Here is a 19,696-nt window from a genome sequence, read left to right on the forward strand (position 1 = left end):
GCGCCCGCTCCGGATTCCAGTGACGACCATCCCACGGAGCCTTGCTGAAGTAACTGGGGGAACTGATACACCCCTCCAGGACAGGGCTGGACTGGTAATCTGGCATACTGGGCAAATGCCCGGTGGGCCGACGCACTTGGGGGCTGGTCGATATAATATGATTTATTTTTTATTTTTTTTTAATTGGCCAACGACCGGCCCATAAAGCAGGGACAGCGGCCCATTGGTTCATTTTCCATACTGACACTGGACTGGCCTAATCATCTCTTAACAGGCTCCACCCCTCCCCCTCTGTTTCTTGTGTCAGATGCAGTCAGTGGCTCAGAGCCAGAAATCAGTGGATTTAGGATGGAGAAGCAAAAGCGCAAGGGCAAGGGGGGTGCGGAGAAGTTGCGGGCCAAAAAAATGATTGCAAGGATGGTGTACTTGTTGGTTGTGTCCGACCGATTGTGGTGGGCCGGTCTGAGCAAAAATGCCAGGGCCCTTTTTTTGTCCCAGTCCAGCCCCGCTCCAGGATAATGGAAGGCAAAGTCCTACTCCATGCTGCACAAGGGGAAAGCACCAAAGAAGCGAGGAGCGCCACCAAGCTGAAGGCTGCGGTTCGAAAACATACTAAAATGAAAGCCACGCCAACCGAAAGGGAAGAAACAACAACCACCGTCGATCCCAATCATTCAGCCCAGCTTTTCTCTACCTAAATAGCCCTGCCAATTATCGGAGAACCAATCCCACTGCCGGACAAAAAAAAAAAGAGCTATCGCTAACGTTTCTACCTGACCACGTATCATCTACAGAACCCAGCCAAGCTTTGGAAGATGCTCTCCTTTCATGATGTGGAGACACTAATACATGCCTTTATATCTTCCAAACTGGACTACTGTAATGCCCTCCTTTCTGGATGCCCTTCTGGATCCTTACATAAACTTCAGCTGGTACAGAATGCAGCAGCCAGAGTTCTCACAAACACTAAATATTTTGATTATATTAGCCCTGTTCTATGCTCCCTACATTGACTTCCAGTAAAGTCTCGGATTGACTACAAAATACTGCTATTAACTTATAAAACACTGAAAGTGTCAAGGTCAGCCCCTGCTGTGGTCCTTCCGTGTCCCTTCCCCGTTTAACCAGCAGGTGTTGCTGGTCATCCCGTTCTTTGTTAGTCTTTGTTCTCGCCTGTTGCCTGTCTGGTCATGTGGCTCAATGTGTTGAGCATGTGGTTGTCTGTGTACCCTTGTGTTCGAATCCCACCTCCTCTGTTTTTGTATTTTGCTCCCTAGTGTTTCATTTGAGTTTTGTTAGTCCTTGTGTCTGATTTTGTAGTTGGTTTTGGTTTTGTTCCTTGTGCCCCTGCTTGTGTCTTTACCTGTTTAATTCCCTAGTGTTGGTTTATGTTTCCTTGGTTAGTTCTTAGTTTCCCTGTTTTTAGTTCCTTTGAGTTATTAGTTTCACCTGTGCCCTGTTTCCCTGGTCTTTGTTAATTAGTCTCACCTGTCCTGTGTTAGTCTCGTTACCCCTTTAGTATTTTAGTTCCTGCTTCTGTTCAGTTCCCCAGTGGTTCATTGTCTATGATGTGTTCTGGTGTCTATGAGTGTATTGTTGCTTGTCTTGGTTAGTTTTGGTTAAATCTGCATCCTGTTAGTCGTTTCTAGTGTTTTTCTGTTGTTGTTTAAATAAATCCCCAACTGTCTCTAAGCCGCAAGTGGGTCGTCCGCCCTTTTTGTGCCTGCACTATGCCACGTTCTCACACCCGAGCCGCCCGGATCCCTGACAGAAAGGCCTTGCACCAGAATACCTTAGTAATCTGCAGGCCTTATGTAACATTATGGAGTACTCCCACTCCACTAATGCCCAGCAACAGGATTCTTAAAGGACACCCAAAGAAGGCTGGTACAAACAAATAAAAATAATTTATTCAAACATAAACCCCCACTAAAAGAGCATTGACAAAAGATACACTGCCTGATGACCCACCATTATCCCACGGCCAGGCCTCAGTATCACACACAGTTAGTTTACATCAAAACAACTTCTATTAGTCAATACACATATAGAAACATCCACAACACAGCACAATATAATCACAAAAAAATACCACACACAAATCCACAGCATTCGGTTAGATTAGACAATGTTAATGGACAACATCTGATTATCTATGCCCTTGCAAAGACTATCCCCCTCCCCAAAAAAAAAGGAAACGAAACAATAAACAAAATACAAACCAACAATTCCCAATAACATACAGTAGGGGATAGATTAACAAAGTAAAAAGAACAGGGAAAAAGCGGCACAACCACTCTGAAGTCGTCCCGCCTGTCACGTCCTGGGCTAGCTGTAGAGAGTAAAAGTTTCGCCAGTCGTATTAGATTTTTTATCCAACTCGTCACACAATTGACTCAGCGTTCAGACTAGCTTTCTCCCTTACCAACTGGACTCGCCAAACAATTTCTCCTTCCCGCTTTTATTTCCGTTTCAGTCCCCGCCCCTGCCATCCATCCCACCTATACCCCAACGGAAGTAATTCAGCTCACCTCCAGGTGAACCAGCTCCCTCTACAGGGCCGGAGTACGATAAGAACCAACCTACCTACCCTTTCTTCCATTTAAAGATGGTTATACTACACTCTGCCACACTTATACAATCTTCCTAGCTTTCTTCGATCTCAAGGAGCAGGATATCTGTTAGTACCCAAGATAGAAAGAGCTACGGCAGACTGCAGAGCTTTCTCCTATAGAGCTGGATGTGCGGGATTCAGGCTAAAAACACACCTGTTTAGTTTAGCCTATAGGGACACTAGTTCTAGCTCTAGCTAACTCCTCACTCCCAGTTAGACCTATAGTGTGAGGTGTAGAGCTGGGTGGGGATCAGTGCCATTGGCTTTGGATGAACTGACCTGTCAGTCTGCCACTCTAGCTTCACACCCCCTTGTGGGATTGGAGTGCTGACGTTCAGGGACTCCCCATGCCTGCATTCCCACCTGCCTCTCCCTCCTACTGCTGCCATAGCCATATCTGCCAGACTTTACAAACTGCACTCACCTAACTGTTAGCACTGCCTCTAGTCTCCCCTACTTTGGCTAATTGCACATTTTATTTCCCCTACTCCTCCTGGGGGGTGCTGCCCGGAGACCCCAAATTTTCAAGATATTCTGCCTACCCTCCTGCCTGCGACGTCTCCACTACCTGTGATGCCCTTCCGGCCTGCTCACCTGTCTGCCTGCTCCCCCTTCTGCCTGCGACGTCCTTCCGGCCTGCTCCCCCTTCTGCCTGTGATGCCCTTCCGGCCTGCTCCCCCTTCTGCCTGTGATGCCCTTCCGGCCTGCTCGCCCTTCTGCCTGTGATGCCCTTCCGGCCTGCTCCCCCTTCTGCCTGTGATGCCCTTCCGGCCTGCTCCCCCTTCTGCCTGTGATGCCCTTCCGGCCTGCTCGCCCTTCTGCCTGTGACGCCCCTTCCGGCCTGCTCGCCCTTCTGCCTGCGATGCCCTTCCGGCCTGCTCGCCTGTCTGCCTGTGACATCTTCCCTGTTTGCCCTGCTGTCGTACTACTGTTCACCCTGCCATCTGAAGCAGCTCCAGCACTTGCCCGTCATCACCTCCCTGCCCCTCGCTTTGTGACTGAAATGTTAAGATTGGGATAATGTGGATTATGACTTTGCCGTCTTGCTCATTTGACTTCCTCTGCTGCCCCCTGGAGGATGGGCTCCCCCTCTGAGTCTGGTTAGGGTTAGGGCATCCTCTGCTGCCCCCTGGAGGATGGGCTCCCCCTCTGAGTCTGGTTAGGGCTTCCTTTGCTGCCCCCTGGAGGATGGGTTCCCCCTCTGAGTCTGGTTAGGGTTAGGGCTTCCTCTGCTGCCCCCTGGAGGATGGGCTCCCCCTCTGAGTCTGGTTAGGGTTAGGGCTTCCTCTGCTGCCCCCTGGAGGATGGACTCCCCCTCTGAGTCTGGTTAGGGTTAGGGCTTCCTTTGCTGCCCCCTGGAGGATGGACTCCCCCTCTGAGTCTGGTTAGGGTTAGGGCTTCCTCTGCTGCCCCCTGGAGGATGGGCTCCCCCTCTGAGTGTGGTTCCTCCTAAGGTTTCTTCCTTCTAGGGAGCTTTTCCTTGCCACTGTGGCCTCTGGCTGCTCACTGGGGGCTTTGGGCATGGATGCTGTAAAGCACTTTGAGACGATATAATGTTGTGAAAAGACGCTATGCAAATAAAACGGAATTGAACTGAAATTGAATTCTGTGTTGGGGGGACTCAAAATTATTTATTGCGATATTTTTAAACTAAAATAACACATATACATTTTTTTTACTTATCACCCAGCCCTTATAAACAATTCACTAATCAGAAAGCTATCAATCCTGTGAAATAGGCTTTTAACAGAAATGTTTGTTTGAACGATTTATGAATAATGATGCTTCATTCATCCCCACGGGGAAATTGTCTTTTCGCCCATCTTGCTCTCCAAGAGACACACCGACACATACTGTATACAGGTGAGAGGAAGTTTGGGGTCACAGCACAGGGTCGGCTAGCATCCAGCCCCCCGCAGCTCAAGGACCCAATGATGACATCACTCTGCCAGCCAGGAGATCTGAACCAGCGGCCTTCTACTCATGGACACAGAGTCTGAACCCAAAGAGTCACACACCACACCCAGTATTTACAGAAATGCTTCCTACAGCATCCAGAACTGAAAAGAATATGAGTGGTTTTCCCACTGTTAATGAAAACTGGACCATTCTGTATGATGCTGTGTCTTTGGTTATTTGTTACACAAAGTATGGTCATTAAAATCTTTTTTTGTTATTACTACATTACCACCTTCAGTTAAAATAAAATCTAGGTTAAAAGAAACCTTGTTGATAAAAGAGGGGAAATAAATTACATATACTGTATACAGTCAGACCTCGGACATTTGCGAGGTTAGGTTCCAGAGCCCGTCGCGAATGAGGAGGATTCGCGGATGTTTGGTAGAGTCACTAAAAATGATAATATTGTCACGCCCTGCCGGTGGATTGGCAATGGGAGGCAGCTGCCCCCGACTAATACCCGGACTCCACATTAGATAAAACCCCAACAACACCGCAGCCCGGGGTGAGGTATTGGTGATGCAGAGATACATACTGAGCGTTCATTTCCCTGTCTCCCATATAGCTTCTGTTCCGCCCTGCTTGCCCTGTCCGACTCTCCCTGCAACCCGTCTCAAACTCCCTCCTGCCCTGTCCTCCTCTCGTACAATTCAATAAAATACGTAAAGAAAACATGTACATGTAATTTTCGTGGATCTGTGAATTCACAAATCACGAAGCGGGAATGCACGAGGGCTAACTGTACACATTCATTTTATATTTTAAACAATGTTAATCTATTACTGCCAGACTAGATGTGTCATCACATCCTCAGCCAGGAGCAGCTGCGGCCAGCAGAGGCCGCCAGTGAGCAGCCAGAGACAGCAGTCATACGGAAGCTCCCAGCTCTGGGCTCCATCACATGAGCACGCCTGCTGACAATAACACTCACATACCACTTATACACCCTGTGGATAAAGAGCCCTCACTGTTTCTATAGCAGGTTAGGATGCTGTGCCTGTGATCAGAAGGCAAGACTGAATGGGAACGGAAACGTCACTTTTTTGTTTGTTACTACATCACTGCCTTCAGTCATTATGAAGTCTGTGATCCGGATTATGAAAAAAAAACACCCAAGTTATTAATCCATGAAGAGGAAGAAACTGTATATTTGATATATTTCAAACAATGTTAATGTTTAACTGCCAGAGAAGACATGATTTTACATCCTCACATCACTTACAGAGCTGTCTTGCATGTCTTGACCACAGGTAGCAGCCTCCAGTGCTCATTATCTGATCTGAAGAATTTCTTCAGATCAAACACATCCAGCTCCTCATCTGACATCAGTAACACAAAGGCCAGAGCTGAATACTGTGCAGGTGAGAGATCTTCTACTGAAAGTCTTCCTGAATTCAGGTGTCTTTGTACCTCCTCTACTAGAGAATTGTCACCCAGTTCATTCAGACAGTGGAACAGGTTGATGGTCCTTTCTGGAGATAAATTCTCCTGTATTTTCCCCTTGATGTACTGGGCTGTTTCCCCAATGTTATGTGAGATGGTTCTTGTCTGTCCCAGTAGCCTTTGTAACAGAGTCTTACTGGAGTCTGTTGAGAGGCCCAGGAGGAAGCGGAGGTAGAGGTCCAAGTGTCCATTCTTGCTCTTTAATGCTTCATCCACTGCAGTCTTCAGCAGGTCAGCTGATGAGTTTGATTGAGACACGTATAAAGCAGCGAGATACTCCTGGATGCTCAGATGCACAAAGCAGTACACCATCTCCTGGTACAACCCATACTCCTCTTTAAAGACTTCTGTGCACACTCCAGAGTAAACTGAAGCTTCAGCGACATCAATGTCATTCTCTGTCAGATCTTGCTCATAAAATATGAGATTGCCTTTCTCAAGGTTGTGAAAAGCCAGTTTACCAAGTTTTAAAAGGAATTCCTTGCTGTATTCATTAAGCTTGATTTCATAGTTTTTTATATACTTGACTTTTTTTAAATTTGTCTGAAAGATCAGGAAGTGTGTGTACATTTCTGTCAGAGTCCTTGGAATTTCTCCACTATCAGAATCACTAAAAAGATTCTCAAGAACAGTGGCTGAAATCCAGCAGAACACAGGTATGTGGCACATGATGAAGAGGCTCCTTGATGATTTCACATGTGTGATAATCCTGCTGGCCAGGCTCTGATCACTAAATCTCTTCCTGAAATATTCCTCCTTCTGGGCATCATTGAACCCTCGTATCTCTGTCACCCGGTGGACACACTCAGGAGGTATCTGATTGGCTGCTGCTGGCCGGGAGGTTATCCAGAGGAGAGCGGATGGAAGCAGATTCCCCTTAATGAGGTTAGTCAACAGCACATCCAGTGATGTTTTTTTTGTTACATCAGACCAGCTCTCATTCTTCTCAAAATCTAGAGGAAGGCGAAACTCATCCAGACCATCAAAGATGAACAAGACTTTGTACCTAAACAGCTCAGTGTATTGAAGTGATTTCAGATCTGGGACAAAGCGGTGAAGCAGTTCAATCAGACTGTATTCATCCTTAATCAAATTCAGGACCCGGAAAGGAAGAGCAAATATGAAGTGAATGTCCTGGTTTTCTTTCCCTTCTGCCCAGTCGAGAATAAATTTCTGCACCGAGACTGTTTTCCCGATACCTGCCACCCCTTTAGTGAGTACAGTTCTGATAGGTGTTTTACGCCCATATAAGGGTTTAAATATATCATTACACTTGACTGTAGTATCTTCTGTTCGCATTTTCTTGGATGCTGTTTCAATCTGTCGCACTTCATGTTCATCATTGACTCCTCCAGTTCCACCTTCAGTTATGTAGAGTTCTGTGTAAATCTCACTGAGAAGTGTTGGCTGTCCTCCCTTAGGATTCCCTTCAAATACACACTCACATTGCTTCTTAAGTTTACTTTTGATTTCTCGCTGATAATGCAGCATGAGCTGTCCTGAAAAGAAATGAGAGAAAAATGCACAAATTCTCACCGTGATCCCGACCTGTATGAGAGGAAGAATATTTTCCAAAAACACACTTTTTTTCACACATACAAGTCCAGATATTTCACTGTGACAAATGTGAAACTCTAAGTTTTATCATACATATTGTACTGAGTTACCACATACAGGACTGTGCATAAGCCTGAGGCAGCCAAAGGAAATGTTTAAAGTCATTTATCTGGGTAATAATATATCTCCATTGATATGCAAAGCAGTGACTTATCATGCAGGGGGGAGGGGGGGTGTGTTCACTCTTTACCAGCTGGATAGGAAGGTAAGCTTGCGTGCATTGGGGGCTCCATTGACCAGTCACTCTTCAGGGAAACACAGCTGGGTACAGGGGAGTCTGCTCTCTCCATCAGGACACTGTGGACAGTGAGAGGAAACAAACCCTCATGGTATTAATATAATTCATACAATGGGGACGGCATCACACTGCTGTTTAGCCTTCTGCTCTGCCTTCATGTACTTTGATATGCTGGGAAGCTCTTGATGTAAACAGACTAGTTTACAGTTAACGTTAAAGTGAAATTTATTGTCTGACCTATAATTTAGATTATTGCAGGGAAGGTTTAGTATCATTGTTAAAAGCTACATCATTACATGGGTCTTTGGTAGTTTTTTCCATCCATCCATCCATCCATCCATCATCTACCGCTTGTCCGGGGTTCGGGTCACGGGAGTAGCAGCTTCAGGAGAGATACCCAGACCTCCCTCTCCCCAGCTACCTCTACCAGCTCCTCAGGGGGGACACTGAGGCGTTCCCAGGCCAGCCGAGAGATATAATCCCTCCAGCGAGTCCTGGGCCTGCCCCGGGGCCTCCTCCCTGTAGGACATGCACGGAAAACCTCTCCGGGTAGCCGCCCAGGAGGCATCCGCACCAGATGTCCAAACCACCTCAACTGGTTCCTTTCGACGTGAAGAAGCAGCGGTTCTATTCTGAGGCCCTCCCGGATATCCGAACTTCTCACCCTATCCCTAAGGGAAAGCCCAGACACCCTGCGGAGAAACCTCATTTCGGCCGCCTGTATTCGCAATCTCATTCTTTCGGTCATTACCCATAGCTCATGACCATAGGTGAGGGTAGGAACGAAGATGGACCAATAGATCGAGAGCTTTGCTTTTCGGCTCAGTTCTTTCTTAGCCACGACGGACCTGTTAAGCGCCTGCAAAACTGTAGACGCCGCTCCGATTCGTCTATCCAGCTCCCGATCTTGCCTACCCTCACTCGTGAACAAGACCCCGAGATACTTAAACTCCTCCACTTCAGGCAGTACGTCTTCCCTGCATGGGCGTAAATTTCATTTAACAGTAGGGGGGGACAATAAATATAAAATTTCTCATGAGCAATTTTTGAAGGGGACACAAATAATACAGTCAAATTGTACTTATAAAGATATGTCCCCACAATGAAAAACTTTGCTTCTATCATTATTATTGTAGCATGGAGACTGCGTCATTATGGTTATTTTCAAAGTTTTTCTCAGGTTCAATGACAAAGCAGTTTTTTTTTCAAAACTATTTATTGCATTGTTTGTTATGTTGTTTACAGTCAAGCCATCAACATACAATAAAATTTAAACGACTGTTTAAATGCATAATAGAAATTGATTATACAAAAAAATACAGTGGGGTCAATTCGGACATAGCACAGTGCTCATTTAGTAAATGCACAGCCAAACAATATACTAATTGTGGCCGTTAATGTAAAGTTAACATTATACCAAGTCGTCACAAATAAAACAATGCATGGGAAACGGCTTTGGCGTGTTAGTTGCAGTGCACTATGCAACAAGCTATTGTAAACAAGCTAACGTTAACTAGATAAGTAATATTTTAATCGCTAATATAACAGATTCATGGAAAATTACATCAGTAATCAGCATTTTTGCCGCAACTAATTTATGAATGAGTCTGCATCAACTACGTTAAAGAGAATCGCTTTATTTAAAGTGAATAAAATACCCTACTTACTGCAGTTCAACATTAATTGAGCCACAGCCACACACCTTACTCGTGTGTGTAGAGTAGGTGAGATGAACTGGGAAAGCAGGCAGTGGGCCAAACCACTGTGAGGAAGGGGAGGGGGAACTTGCATGCATTTTTTGCGTTTTTTTTTTTCTACAGTACTTACAGAATAATTTTAGGTATGCATACATATATTTTTCACAATAGATAGCGTGATTTTTTTTTTTTTATATAATTTTTTTGGGGGGGACAACCCTCGGATAGTGGGGGACATGTCCCCTCCGTCCCCCCGGGATTTACGCCCATGCTTCCCTGACCTGAAGAGGGCAATCCACCCGTTTCTGGGTGAGAACCATGGTCTCGGACTTGGAGGTGCTAATCTTCATCCCTGCTGCTTCGGGCAAGCCCCCCCCAGCACCCTCGGGCTCTGCGCCCTCAGATGTCTCAAAGGCAGTGTGCGTAGATGTATCTGAGGCAAGGTTGAGGAGGTCCTCAAAGTATTCCTTCCACCTCCGGGTGATGTCCCCAGGTGAGGTCAACAGCACCCCCTCCCCACTATAAATAGTAGGAACCAGGAGCTGCTTCCCCCTCCTGATATTCCGGATGGTTTGCCAGAACCTTTTTGAGGCCGACCGAAAGTCACTTTCCATGGCCTCACTGAACTCCTCCCACGCTCGGGTTTTTGCTTCTGCGACCGCCCGAGCTGCGTTCCACCTGGCCCGCCGGTACCCGTCAGCTGCCTCCGGAGAGCCCCGGACTAATAATTCCTGGTAAGCCTCCTTCTTCAGCTTGACAGCCCCCCTCACCTCTGGTGTCCACCATCGGGTACGGGGGTTACCGCCACGACAGGCACCGACCACCCTGCAGCCACAGCTCCGTACGGCCGCTTCCACAATGGAGGTCCGGAACAGTGTCCATTCAGACTCAATGTCCCCAACCTCCCCCGGCATGCAGTTGGAATTCTGCCAGAGGCAGGAGTTAAAGCTCCGGCGAACAGGAGCCTCTGCCAGACGTTCCCAGCAGACCCTCACTATGCGCTTGGGCCTACCAGGTCTGACCGGCTTCCTCCCCCGCCATCTGAGCCAACTCATCACCAGGTGGTGATCAGTTGACAGCTCTGCCCCTCTCTTTACCCGAGTGTCCAAGACTGAAGGCCGCAGATCAGATGATACGATTATGAAATCGATCATCGACCTGTAGCCCCGGGCATGTTCGTGCCATGTCCACTTATGGACACCCTTATGCTCGAACATGGTGTTCGTCATGGACAAACCATGCATTGCACAGAAGTCCAATAACAGAACACCACTCGGGTTCAGATCTGGGAGGCCGTTCCTCCCAATCAACCCCCTTCCAGGTCACACTGTCATTGCCCACGTGAGCGTTGAAGTCTCCCAGCAAGATCATAAGCGCAGATGACAGTCAGAGACCTATCCCAGACCCGAAGACGCAGGCAGATAACCCTCTCGTTCACCGGGGTAAACTCCGTTGTTAATGCACCGAGCTGTGGGGCCACCAGTAGCCCCACCCTTGCCCGGCGTCGCTCACCTGCCACAACTCCAGAAGAAAAGAGCGTCCAGCCCCTCTCCAGGAGATTGGTTCCAGAACCCACGCTATGTGTTGAGGTGAGCCCGACTATATCTAGCCAGTATTTCTCAACCTCACGCACAAGCTCAGGCTCCTTCCCCACCAGAGAGGTGACATTCCATGTCCCGAGAGCCAGTTTTGTCAGCCGGGGATCGGACCGCCAGGCCCTCCCTGGGCCGCCACCCGATACACAATGCACCGAACCCCTGACATTCCCCTTGCGGGTGGTGGTAAACTTTGTAAACAAATGTAAACTTTCAGGCTATGCCTGGCCGGGCCCCATGGGCCAAGGCCCGGCCTCCAGGCGCTCGCCAACGGGCCCCTCCCCCAGGCCTGGCTCCAGGGTGGGGCCCCGGTGACCCTAGTCCAGGCGAGGGAAACGGGACTTTGAATGTTTGAATGCCTTATCATAGGGTTCTTTTTGGATTGCTCTTTGTCTGGACCTTTTTGCCTTGGGAGACCCTACCAGGGGCTATTGCCCCCGACAACATAGCCCCCAGGTTCACTGAGGCACGCAAGCCCCTCCACCACGATAAGGTGGCAATCCAAGGAGAGGGTAGTTTTTTTCTTGTTTATATATTTGTTTGTTTGTTTGTTTGTTTTTGTGGCGATACTGGACAAGAGTATAAAATAATATAAAATAATTGGCTGATTGAGTAAGAAAAAGGAGAAGAAAGAAGATGGTGAGGTCTTTTTATTAAGCTACACATATGACAGTGCTGCCCACTCAGCCAGCCCTAGCTAGGAGCCCAGTTTACTTTATGTTATGGCCTGACTATAGACCCAGAGAGACATGCATGCTAGTGGCTGTAACACTGTTACCTCTCAGTGCTCTTTCTGTTACACCCCACAAGGGGGCGCATTTCATATCCTGCACTATAAATGTTGCGACTCACAGCTACTGGTGCTCCGAGGTCCAGGGGCACTGGCCCCACTGGCCCGGTCCATAACCCAGCCAAGGCTCCAGGGGGCGCTATCTTGGAGCACCTTCAGTCACCGGCTCATTCCCCCACCATGAGCTAAGAAGTGCTACTGGGGATCTTTCCTGCCTGCTGCCCTTAGACACCACAATGCCTGCTGTCGATGTGCAGCCCCCACAGCCAGCCTTAACGTCCCATTTTTAATGTGGTAAAACCTGCTCTCTGTTTTTAATCACATAAATAACGTCCATTTCTATTTCTGTGTATTTCTTGAACAATATTGTATTTAAAGTATTTTTCCCGTGTATACTCTGCACTTCTTCAACTTGATATCCTACAGAAATTTTGTATACTTCTAAAAATGATTACTTATTTGCAATATATGTGCTGTCTTTGCACATTGTCTTTGTTTTACATTGTATGTTTGAGTCTGTGCACTTTGCTGCTGTACACAAAAGAATTTGCCCCTGGGATCAACAAATCATTTTATTTTATACTCCGGGGATGAGAACCACTGCAGTGTCACATTTACTATAATCTGAATCAGCAAACATTTAAATGTCACCTTTGGCAAAGAAACCAATAGTTTTTTTTCTTTGTCTGATGATTCTAGTTAATTTTTAAGTGGCACGGTTCCATTAAGCATGTTAAACCTGAAGCCTTAGTGTGAGCAGGATGTAATGAGTCCATAAGAATGCATTTATTTTCAAAATAGTAACATCCGTCTCACAAGAGGGCAATCTATTGTCGAGTCATTCTTTAATGGACAGGCAGGAGGGAATAGGCAAGACAGTTTTTTTCTGGCTCTGTGCTGAGGATGGAAATGTAAAATGTACTTTAAATTGAATAACTTCCAATTCCAGCTCGCAGGAAGTCATGTTTGACAGTAATCCTCATCCATTTACATCAGAGGTTATTTATATCGAATACAGAACAGACTTGTGTTTAAATTCTCAGAGGTGATGGAATCTGTTAAAGGTAAAAATTGATGCATTTATTATAAGTGTTTTTTCCTTATAACTTGTATGTGTTTCTGGGTCATTTGACTGAGAGTCGGAGTGTTATAAACAGTGTTTGTTTAAATGCACATTTACCTTTGATCTGTAGGAAAAGGTCCCTCTCTGAAGTCGGGCGGATTTCCTATTGACCTGTCACTCTTCATGGAAACACAGCTGGGTACAGGGGAGTCTGCTCTCTCCATCAGGACACTGTGGGCAGCGAGAGGAAACAAACCCTCATGGTATAAATATAATTCATACAATGGGGACGGCATCACACTGCTGTTTAGCCTTCTGCTCTGCCTTCATGTACTTTGATATGCTGGGAAACTCTTGATGTAAACAGGATAGTTTACAGTTAACGTTAACGTAAAATTAATTGTTTCACCTATAATTTAGATTATTGTAGGGAAGGTTTAGTATCATTGTTAAAAGCTACATCATTACACGGTGTCACGTTCGGTAAACGAGCTGGCGGTCAAGTAGGCACGCAGAGCCGTGACTCAGGACAGATGGGGTTTATTCCACAACAGGCAGGCAGGAACACACTGGCAAGACATCAAACATGACACTACATCAATGACGAATCTCGCAAGACTGACTGAGACTAGGACTAAATACATAAGACAAGGCAAACGGAATAGGGAACAGGTGACGACAATCAGGATTCGACATGAGGTAATGAGGGGGCGTGGCACACACGAGGAGCGTTCGGAGCTGAACGTGACACACAGGTCTTTGGTAGTTTTTTCTTAACATCTTAACATAAGAACATGAGAAATTTACAAATGAGAGGGGGCCATTCGGCCCATCAAGCTCGTTTGGGGAGAACTTAACTAATAGCTCAGACTTGTTAAAATCTTGTCTAGCTCTGATTTAAAGGAACCCATGGTTTTAGCTTCTGCTACACTAGCAGGAAGACTATTCCATACTCTAAGTACATGCTGTGTAAAGAAGTGCTTCCTCAAATTTGTTTTAAAATGTTCTCCCGCTAATTTCCACTTATGGCCATGAGTTCTAGTATTTAGACTAATATTGAAATAGCCGTTTGGCTGAATAGCATCCAGACCCGTTAGAATCTTAAAGCCCTGGATCATGTCCCCCCTTAGTCTCCTTTGCTCAAGGCTAAACAGATTCAGCTCAGCTAACCTCTCCTCATAAGACATTCCTCTAAGACCAGGAATCATTCTTGTAGCCCTCCGTTGCACATTTTCTAAGACAGCAATGTCCTTCTTAAGGTATGGTGACCAAACCTGCACACAATATTCAAGGTGGGTTCTTCCCAAGGAATTATATAAATGTAACATCACCTCCCTTGACTTAAACTCCACACACCTAGAGATATAACCCAACATTCTATTGGCTTTTTTTATTGCTTCCCTACACTGGTGAGAGTGGGACATGGAAGCATCAACATACACACCGAGAATCAGCTACCTTTATTTCAGTGGAACCCATAAAATATCTGTACTTTATATTTCTGCTCCCTGCATGGATTACCTTACATTTATCTGTGTTAAATTTCATCTGCCAAGTATCAGCCCAGTCGCTAATTAAATCCAGATCCCGTTGTAGCCTCCCTGCTGCTAGATAAGTATCTGCTACACCACCCACCTTGGTGTCGTCTGCAAATTTAATCAGTTTACTGTATGTATTGGTGTCAATATCATTAATGTAAATTAGGAACAATAGTGGTCCTAAAATTGAACCCTGCAGTACCCCACTATGAACGCAGGCCCACTGTGACATTGTGCCTCTAATAACTACTCGCTGCTTCCTGTCAGTTAACCAGTTTTCGATCCAAGCTGCCACAGTTCCTAAAATCCCTGCAGCTTTGAGTTTTAGCAAGAGCCGTTTGTGGGGGACAACATCAAAGGCCTTCTGGAAATCTAAGTTGATCACATCGTAGGCCTTTTTGTGATCAATTTCACTTGTAGCTTCCTCAAAGAACTCAAGTAGATTCGTTAAACAGGATCTACCTCTCCTAAATCCATGTTGGCTATCCCTCAGAATGTTATTTGCATCCAGGTAATCTACCATTTTCACTTGGATTATAGCTTCCATTATTTTTCCAGTGATGCTAGTTAAACTGATTGGCCTATAGTTTGCTGTTTACATATTTGTTTGTTTATTTTTATGGCCATATTGGACAAGAGTATAAAACAATATAAAACAATTGTCTGATTGTGGAAGAAAAAGGCCTGACTATAGACCCAGAGACACATGCATGCTAGTGGGCTGTAACACTGTTACCTCTCAGTGCTCTTTCTCTTACACTCCACAGGGGGGCGCATTTCAGGAGCAGCTTTTCTTTTTCCTCTCTCCTTTTCCATTTTTGTGCCGATCCAGACCAGTTGATTCCTGCTGGGGTCTCTGTTGATATGAAGTGTTAATAGATACATCCTACATATAATATTTAAATTGTATTTCGTAATAGTGTTGTAATTAATTATCATTAGTCATTATTATAAAGCATTATTCCACATAATGCAAATGTGACTACTTCAATAATTCAAACTGTACTGCACAATAAAGTACAACTTTACACATTGATATTGTACTGCCAAATTTAATTTTTACCGGTGTTTGGTCAAACCACGCAACCATTGGTTTGCGTTACGGTAGCATGTCCTCTTTAGCGTACAACAGGAATAAATATGTTTCCTTATATCAGTGAAAAGATAGATGAAAAAACAAAATGTTCATTACAATGGACATAAATGAATGGGTGGGGTCTCAGGAGGATATAGTCCCTTATATATTATACACTCACCTAAAGGATTATTAGGAACACCATACTAATACGGTGTTTGACCCCCTTTCGCCTTCAGAACTGCCTTAATTCTACATGGCATTGATTCAACAAGGTGCTGAAAGCATTCTTTAGAAATGTTGGCCTATATTAATAGGATAGCATCTTGCAGTTGATGGAGATTTGTGGGATGCACATCCAGGGCACGAAGCTCCCGTTCCACCACATCCCAAAGATGCTCTATTGGGTTGAGATCTGGTGACTGTGGGGGCCATTGTAGTACAGTGAACTCATTGTCATGTTCAAGAAACCAATTTGAAATGATTCGAGCTTTGTGACATGGTGCATTATCCTGCTGGAAGTAGCCATCAGAGGATGGGTACATGGTGGTCATAAAGGGATGGACATGGTCAGAAACAATGCTCAGGTAGGCCGTGGCATTTAAACGATGACCAATTGGCACTAAGGGGCCTAAAGTGTGCCAAGAAAACATCCCCCACACCATTACACCACCACCACCAGCCTGCACAATGGTAACAAGGCATGATGGATCCATGTTCTCATTCTGTTTACGCCAAATTCTGACTACCATTTGAATGTCTCAACAGAAATCGAGACTCATCAGACCAGGCAACATTTTTCCAGTCTTCAACTGTCCAGTTTTGGTGAGCTCGTGCAAATTGTAGCCTCTTTTTCCTATTTGTAGTGGAGATGAGTGGTACCCGGTGGGGTCTTCTGCTGTTGTAGCCCATCCGCCTCAAGGTTGTGCATGTTGTGGCTTCACAAATGCTTTGCTGCATACCTCGGTTGTAACGAGTGGTTATTTCAGTCAAAGTTGCTCTTCTATCAGCTTGAATCAGTCGGCCCATTCTCCTCTGACCTCTAGCATCAACAAGGCATTTTCGCCCACAGGACTGCCGCATACTGGATGTTTTTCCCTTTGCACACCATTCTTTGTAAACCCTAGAAATGGTTGTGCGTGAAAATCCCAGTAAATGAGCAGATTGTGAAATACTCAGACCGGCCCGTCTGGCACCAAGAACCATGCCACGCTCAAAATTGCTTAAATCACTTTTCTTTCCCATTCTGACATTCAGTTTGGAGTTCAGGAGATTGTCTTGACCAGGACCACACCCCTAAATGCATTGAAGCAACTGCCATGTGATTGGTTGATTAGATAATCGCATTAATGAGAAATTGAACAGGTGTTCCTAATAATCCTTTAGGTGAGTGTATATACTCCCTTATATATTATATATACTCCCTTATATATTATATATACTCCCTTATATATTATACAGTATATACTCCCTTATATATTATATATACTCCCTTATATATTATATATACTCCCTTATATATTATACAGTATATACTCCCTTATATATTATACATACTCCCTTATATATCATATATACTCCCTTATATATTATACAGTATATACTCCCTTATATATTATATATATTCCCTTATATATTATACAGTATATACTCCCTTATATATTATACATACTCCCTTATATATTATATATACTCCCTTATATATTACACAGTATATACTCCCTTATATATTATACATACTCCCTTATATATTATACAGTATATACTCCCTTATATATTATACATACTCCCTTATATATTATACAGTATATACTCCCTTATATATTATACATACTCCCTTATATATTATACAGTATATACTCCCTTATATATTATACATACTCCCTTATATATTATACAGTATATACTCCCTTATATATTATACATACTCCCTTTACATTTTATAATTCCATACTTGGGGGAGACGCCCAGGGCATCACGTCGGTAATTTCATCAAAAACATTGATAAGTACATTCTGACAATAATGTTCAGATGAATCTGAAATTTAATTATTTGGGCGCAGTAACAAAGGACATGTTTGGCATAAACCAAAGACAGATTTTGCGCAGAACCACCTCATACCAGCTGTGAAGCATGGGGGTGGAAATGTCATGTGTAGTGTATGTATATACACAACAGAAAAAATATGGTATTTTATGTTTTGTCTTACTCTGTCCCTTACATTGGATTGGTTCTTCGCTGCATGATGTAAGCGTGGGGGTGCGCGAGAGGACGTAATTGAAATAACGGTTGCTCTTTTTGGGGAGCCATATTATCATTGTTGGTTGTCCTTGGTCAGCAAATAAAAGAACGTGGAATTCGGAAGAACCGTTGGAGTATTTGCTTTTATTTCGGTAGATACACAACATCATGGTTTGGGGCTGCTTTGCTGCAGCAGAACCTGGCCAGCTCACCATCACAGAATCCACTATGAATTCTTCATCATATCAGAGGGTACTTGGCCCAAGGAATGGCTTACAAGAAAGAAATGGAGAGCTCTGGAATGGTCAAGGATCTGAATCCTATTGAGATGCTGTGGGGTGATTTGAAGCAGAAGTGCATGCATGACACCCTTCAAACATCACACAGCTTAAGGAATTCTGCACTGGAGAGTGGGGAAGCCTTTCTGCCAGTCGATGTCAGAGATTGATAGATGGTTATAGGAAACGTCTCATTGATGTTATTTCAGCCAAAGGGGGAAATACTAGCTATTAGGGCACAGGGTGTCCTAACATTTTCCTCGGCAGGAATTGGCATCTTAGTTAATTTCCTTTGTTAAAAAAGTTAATTTGTTTCTTGTTTTTGCATAGATGATGCAATTACATCACCTTTATCTACAGATATAATTTGAAAGAAGATTTAATATTGATATTTTAATATTTCTTAATGAAGAATAAAATATTTCATGGGGTGTCCTAATTTTTTCACATGACTGTACTCCACACCTGGAAAACACCAAAATCAACCTCCATACTTTTCCGTATTGCGTAGACACTCTGTAAATACATTTCTCTATATAATTTCATACCATTTTTAATAATTTATTTTGCAGACGCCTTTATCTAAAATGACGCATTGTCCTAATCCGTCCGGCGCTAATTAAGACTTTCTTTACATAAAATATCAAACTGTTTATGAAAAAGATACAGCAGCGTCGTGGTATTGTCACGACGGGATCGCGGCCTGTTATTGTTCTTCTGCACATGTGGGTCACTTCAGGACTGTCACCAGTTCATACTGGAATCTGATACTGGCCACATTTTAAAATCAGGTTAACAAAAAAATCAGATCTGAGCAGAGAATCCGAATTGAGCACCTGGGATTGCTGTGTTGTCACCTGCATCGAGAAAATTTGCTTTATATTTTTATCTCAATTTCTTTATATTCAGAATATCAGTTTGGAACAACTCATATTTTGAAGGCATTTAGGTAGCTAATTTTTTAAAGTTTAACCTGTGGAATTTTTTACGTGAATAAGTGAAACTTGAGGCTGTTTGTATATTGTGTTAAGGAAATTCAAAATATATGACACAAAATTAAATTTTAAATTTTATATTAGAAGTCAATTACTCTTATTAGAAGTCAGTTTCTGTTTTGTACTCTATGCTGAGGCTGGTCAGACAGGTCCTGCAAGTTCTACAGAAGCAGGAAGTATGTGTAACACGTAGATCACGAATAAAACAAGCCCCGTGTTTATTAATATTATCACATTGGTCTATTCAGTAACTAATGTAACAAAGTACTGTGTAAGTAAGAATTCCTGCACAAAACAGCTCACAGAGGAACACTGAGACACCCACGCAAAGACATAGCGACATTCTTATGTAGGTAATTATACTGATTTAAAATTATTAATTTGTAAGAGTTTTTTAACATTATTTTTACTTGGGTCTTTAGCATGTCATACTGGAGTTAAAAATCATAAACTGCTACAAAAGGAACTAAAATCATTTTGCTAAAATATTGTCAGTCTTACCTTGAGAACTGAACAGGAAGGTAGACAAAACCCGGTGAAACTGGTCTTGGA

The 19,696-nt window shown here is 44.1% G+C and overlaps 1 protein-coding gene across 4 annotated transcripts in view; it reads right to left on the reverse strand.

Annotated features, from left to right (window-relative positions):
- Window positions 1–19,696, reverse strand: part of LOC111840179 (protein NLRC3-like) — a 42,505-nt gene extending 22,809 nt beyond the window's left edge. For 3 of the 4 annotated variants that reach the window (XM_072710828.1, XM_072710827.1, XM_072710825.1), the window contains exons 1-4: window positions 15,291–15,622; window positions 13,134–13,247; window positions 7,824–7,930; window positions 5,796–7,515 (exon numbers count right to left, since the gene is read on the reverse strand). In XM_072710828.1, coding sequence (XP_072566929.1) covers window positions 5,796–7,515; window positions 7,824–7,930; window positions 13,134–13,247; window positions 15,291–15,493 — 2,144 coding nt within the window. In that variant the 5' untranslated portion in view covers window positions 15,494–15,622. Of the gene's footprint in view, window positions 1–5,795; window positions 7,516–7,823; window positions 7,931–13,133; window positions 13,248–15,290; window positions 15,623–19,645 lie in introns of those variants that run through there. The other variant, XM_072710826.1, reaches the window with a different exon arrangement.

Source organism: Paramormyrops kingsleyae, chromosome 4 (genome assembly GCF_048594095.1).
Source record: "Paramormyrops kingsleyae isolate MSU_618 chromosome 4, PKINGS_0.4, whole genome shotgun sequence".
NCBI classification, from domain to species: domain Eukaryota; kingdom Metazoa; phylum Chordata; class Actinopteri; order Osteoglossiformes; family Mormyridae; genus Paramormyrops; species Paramormyrops kingsleyae.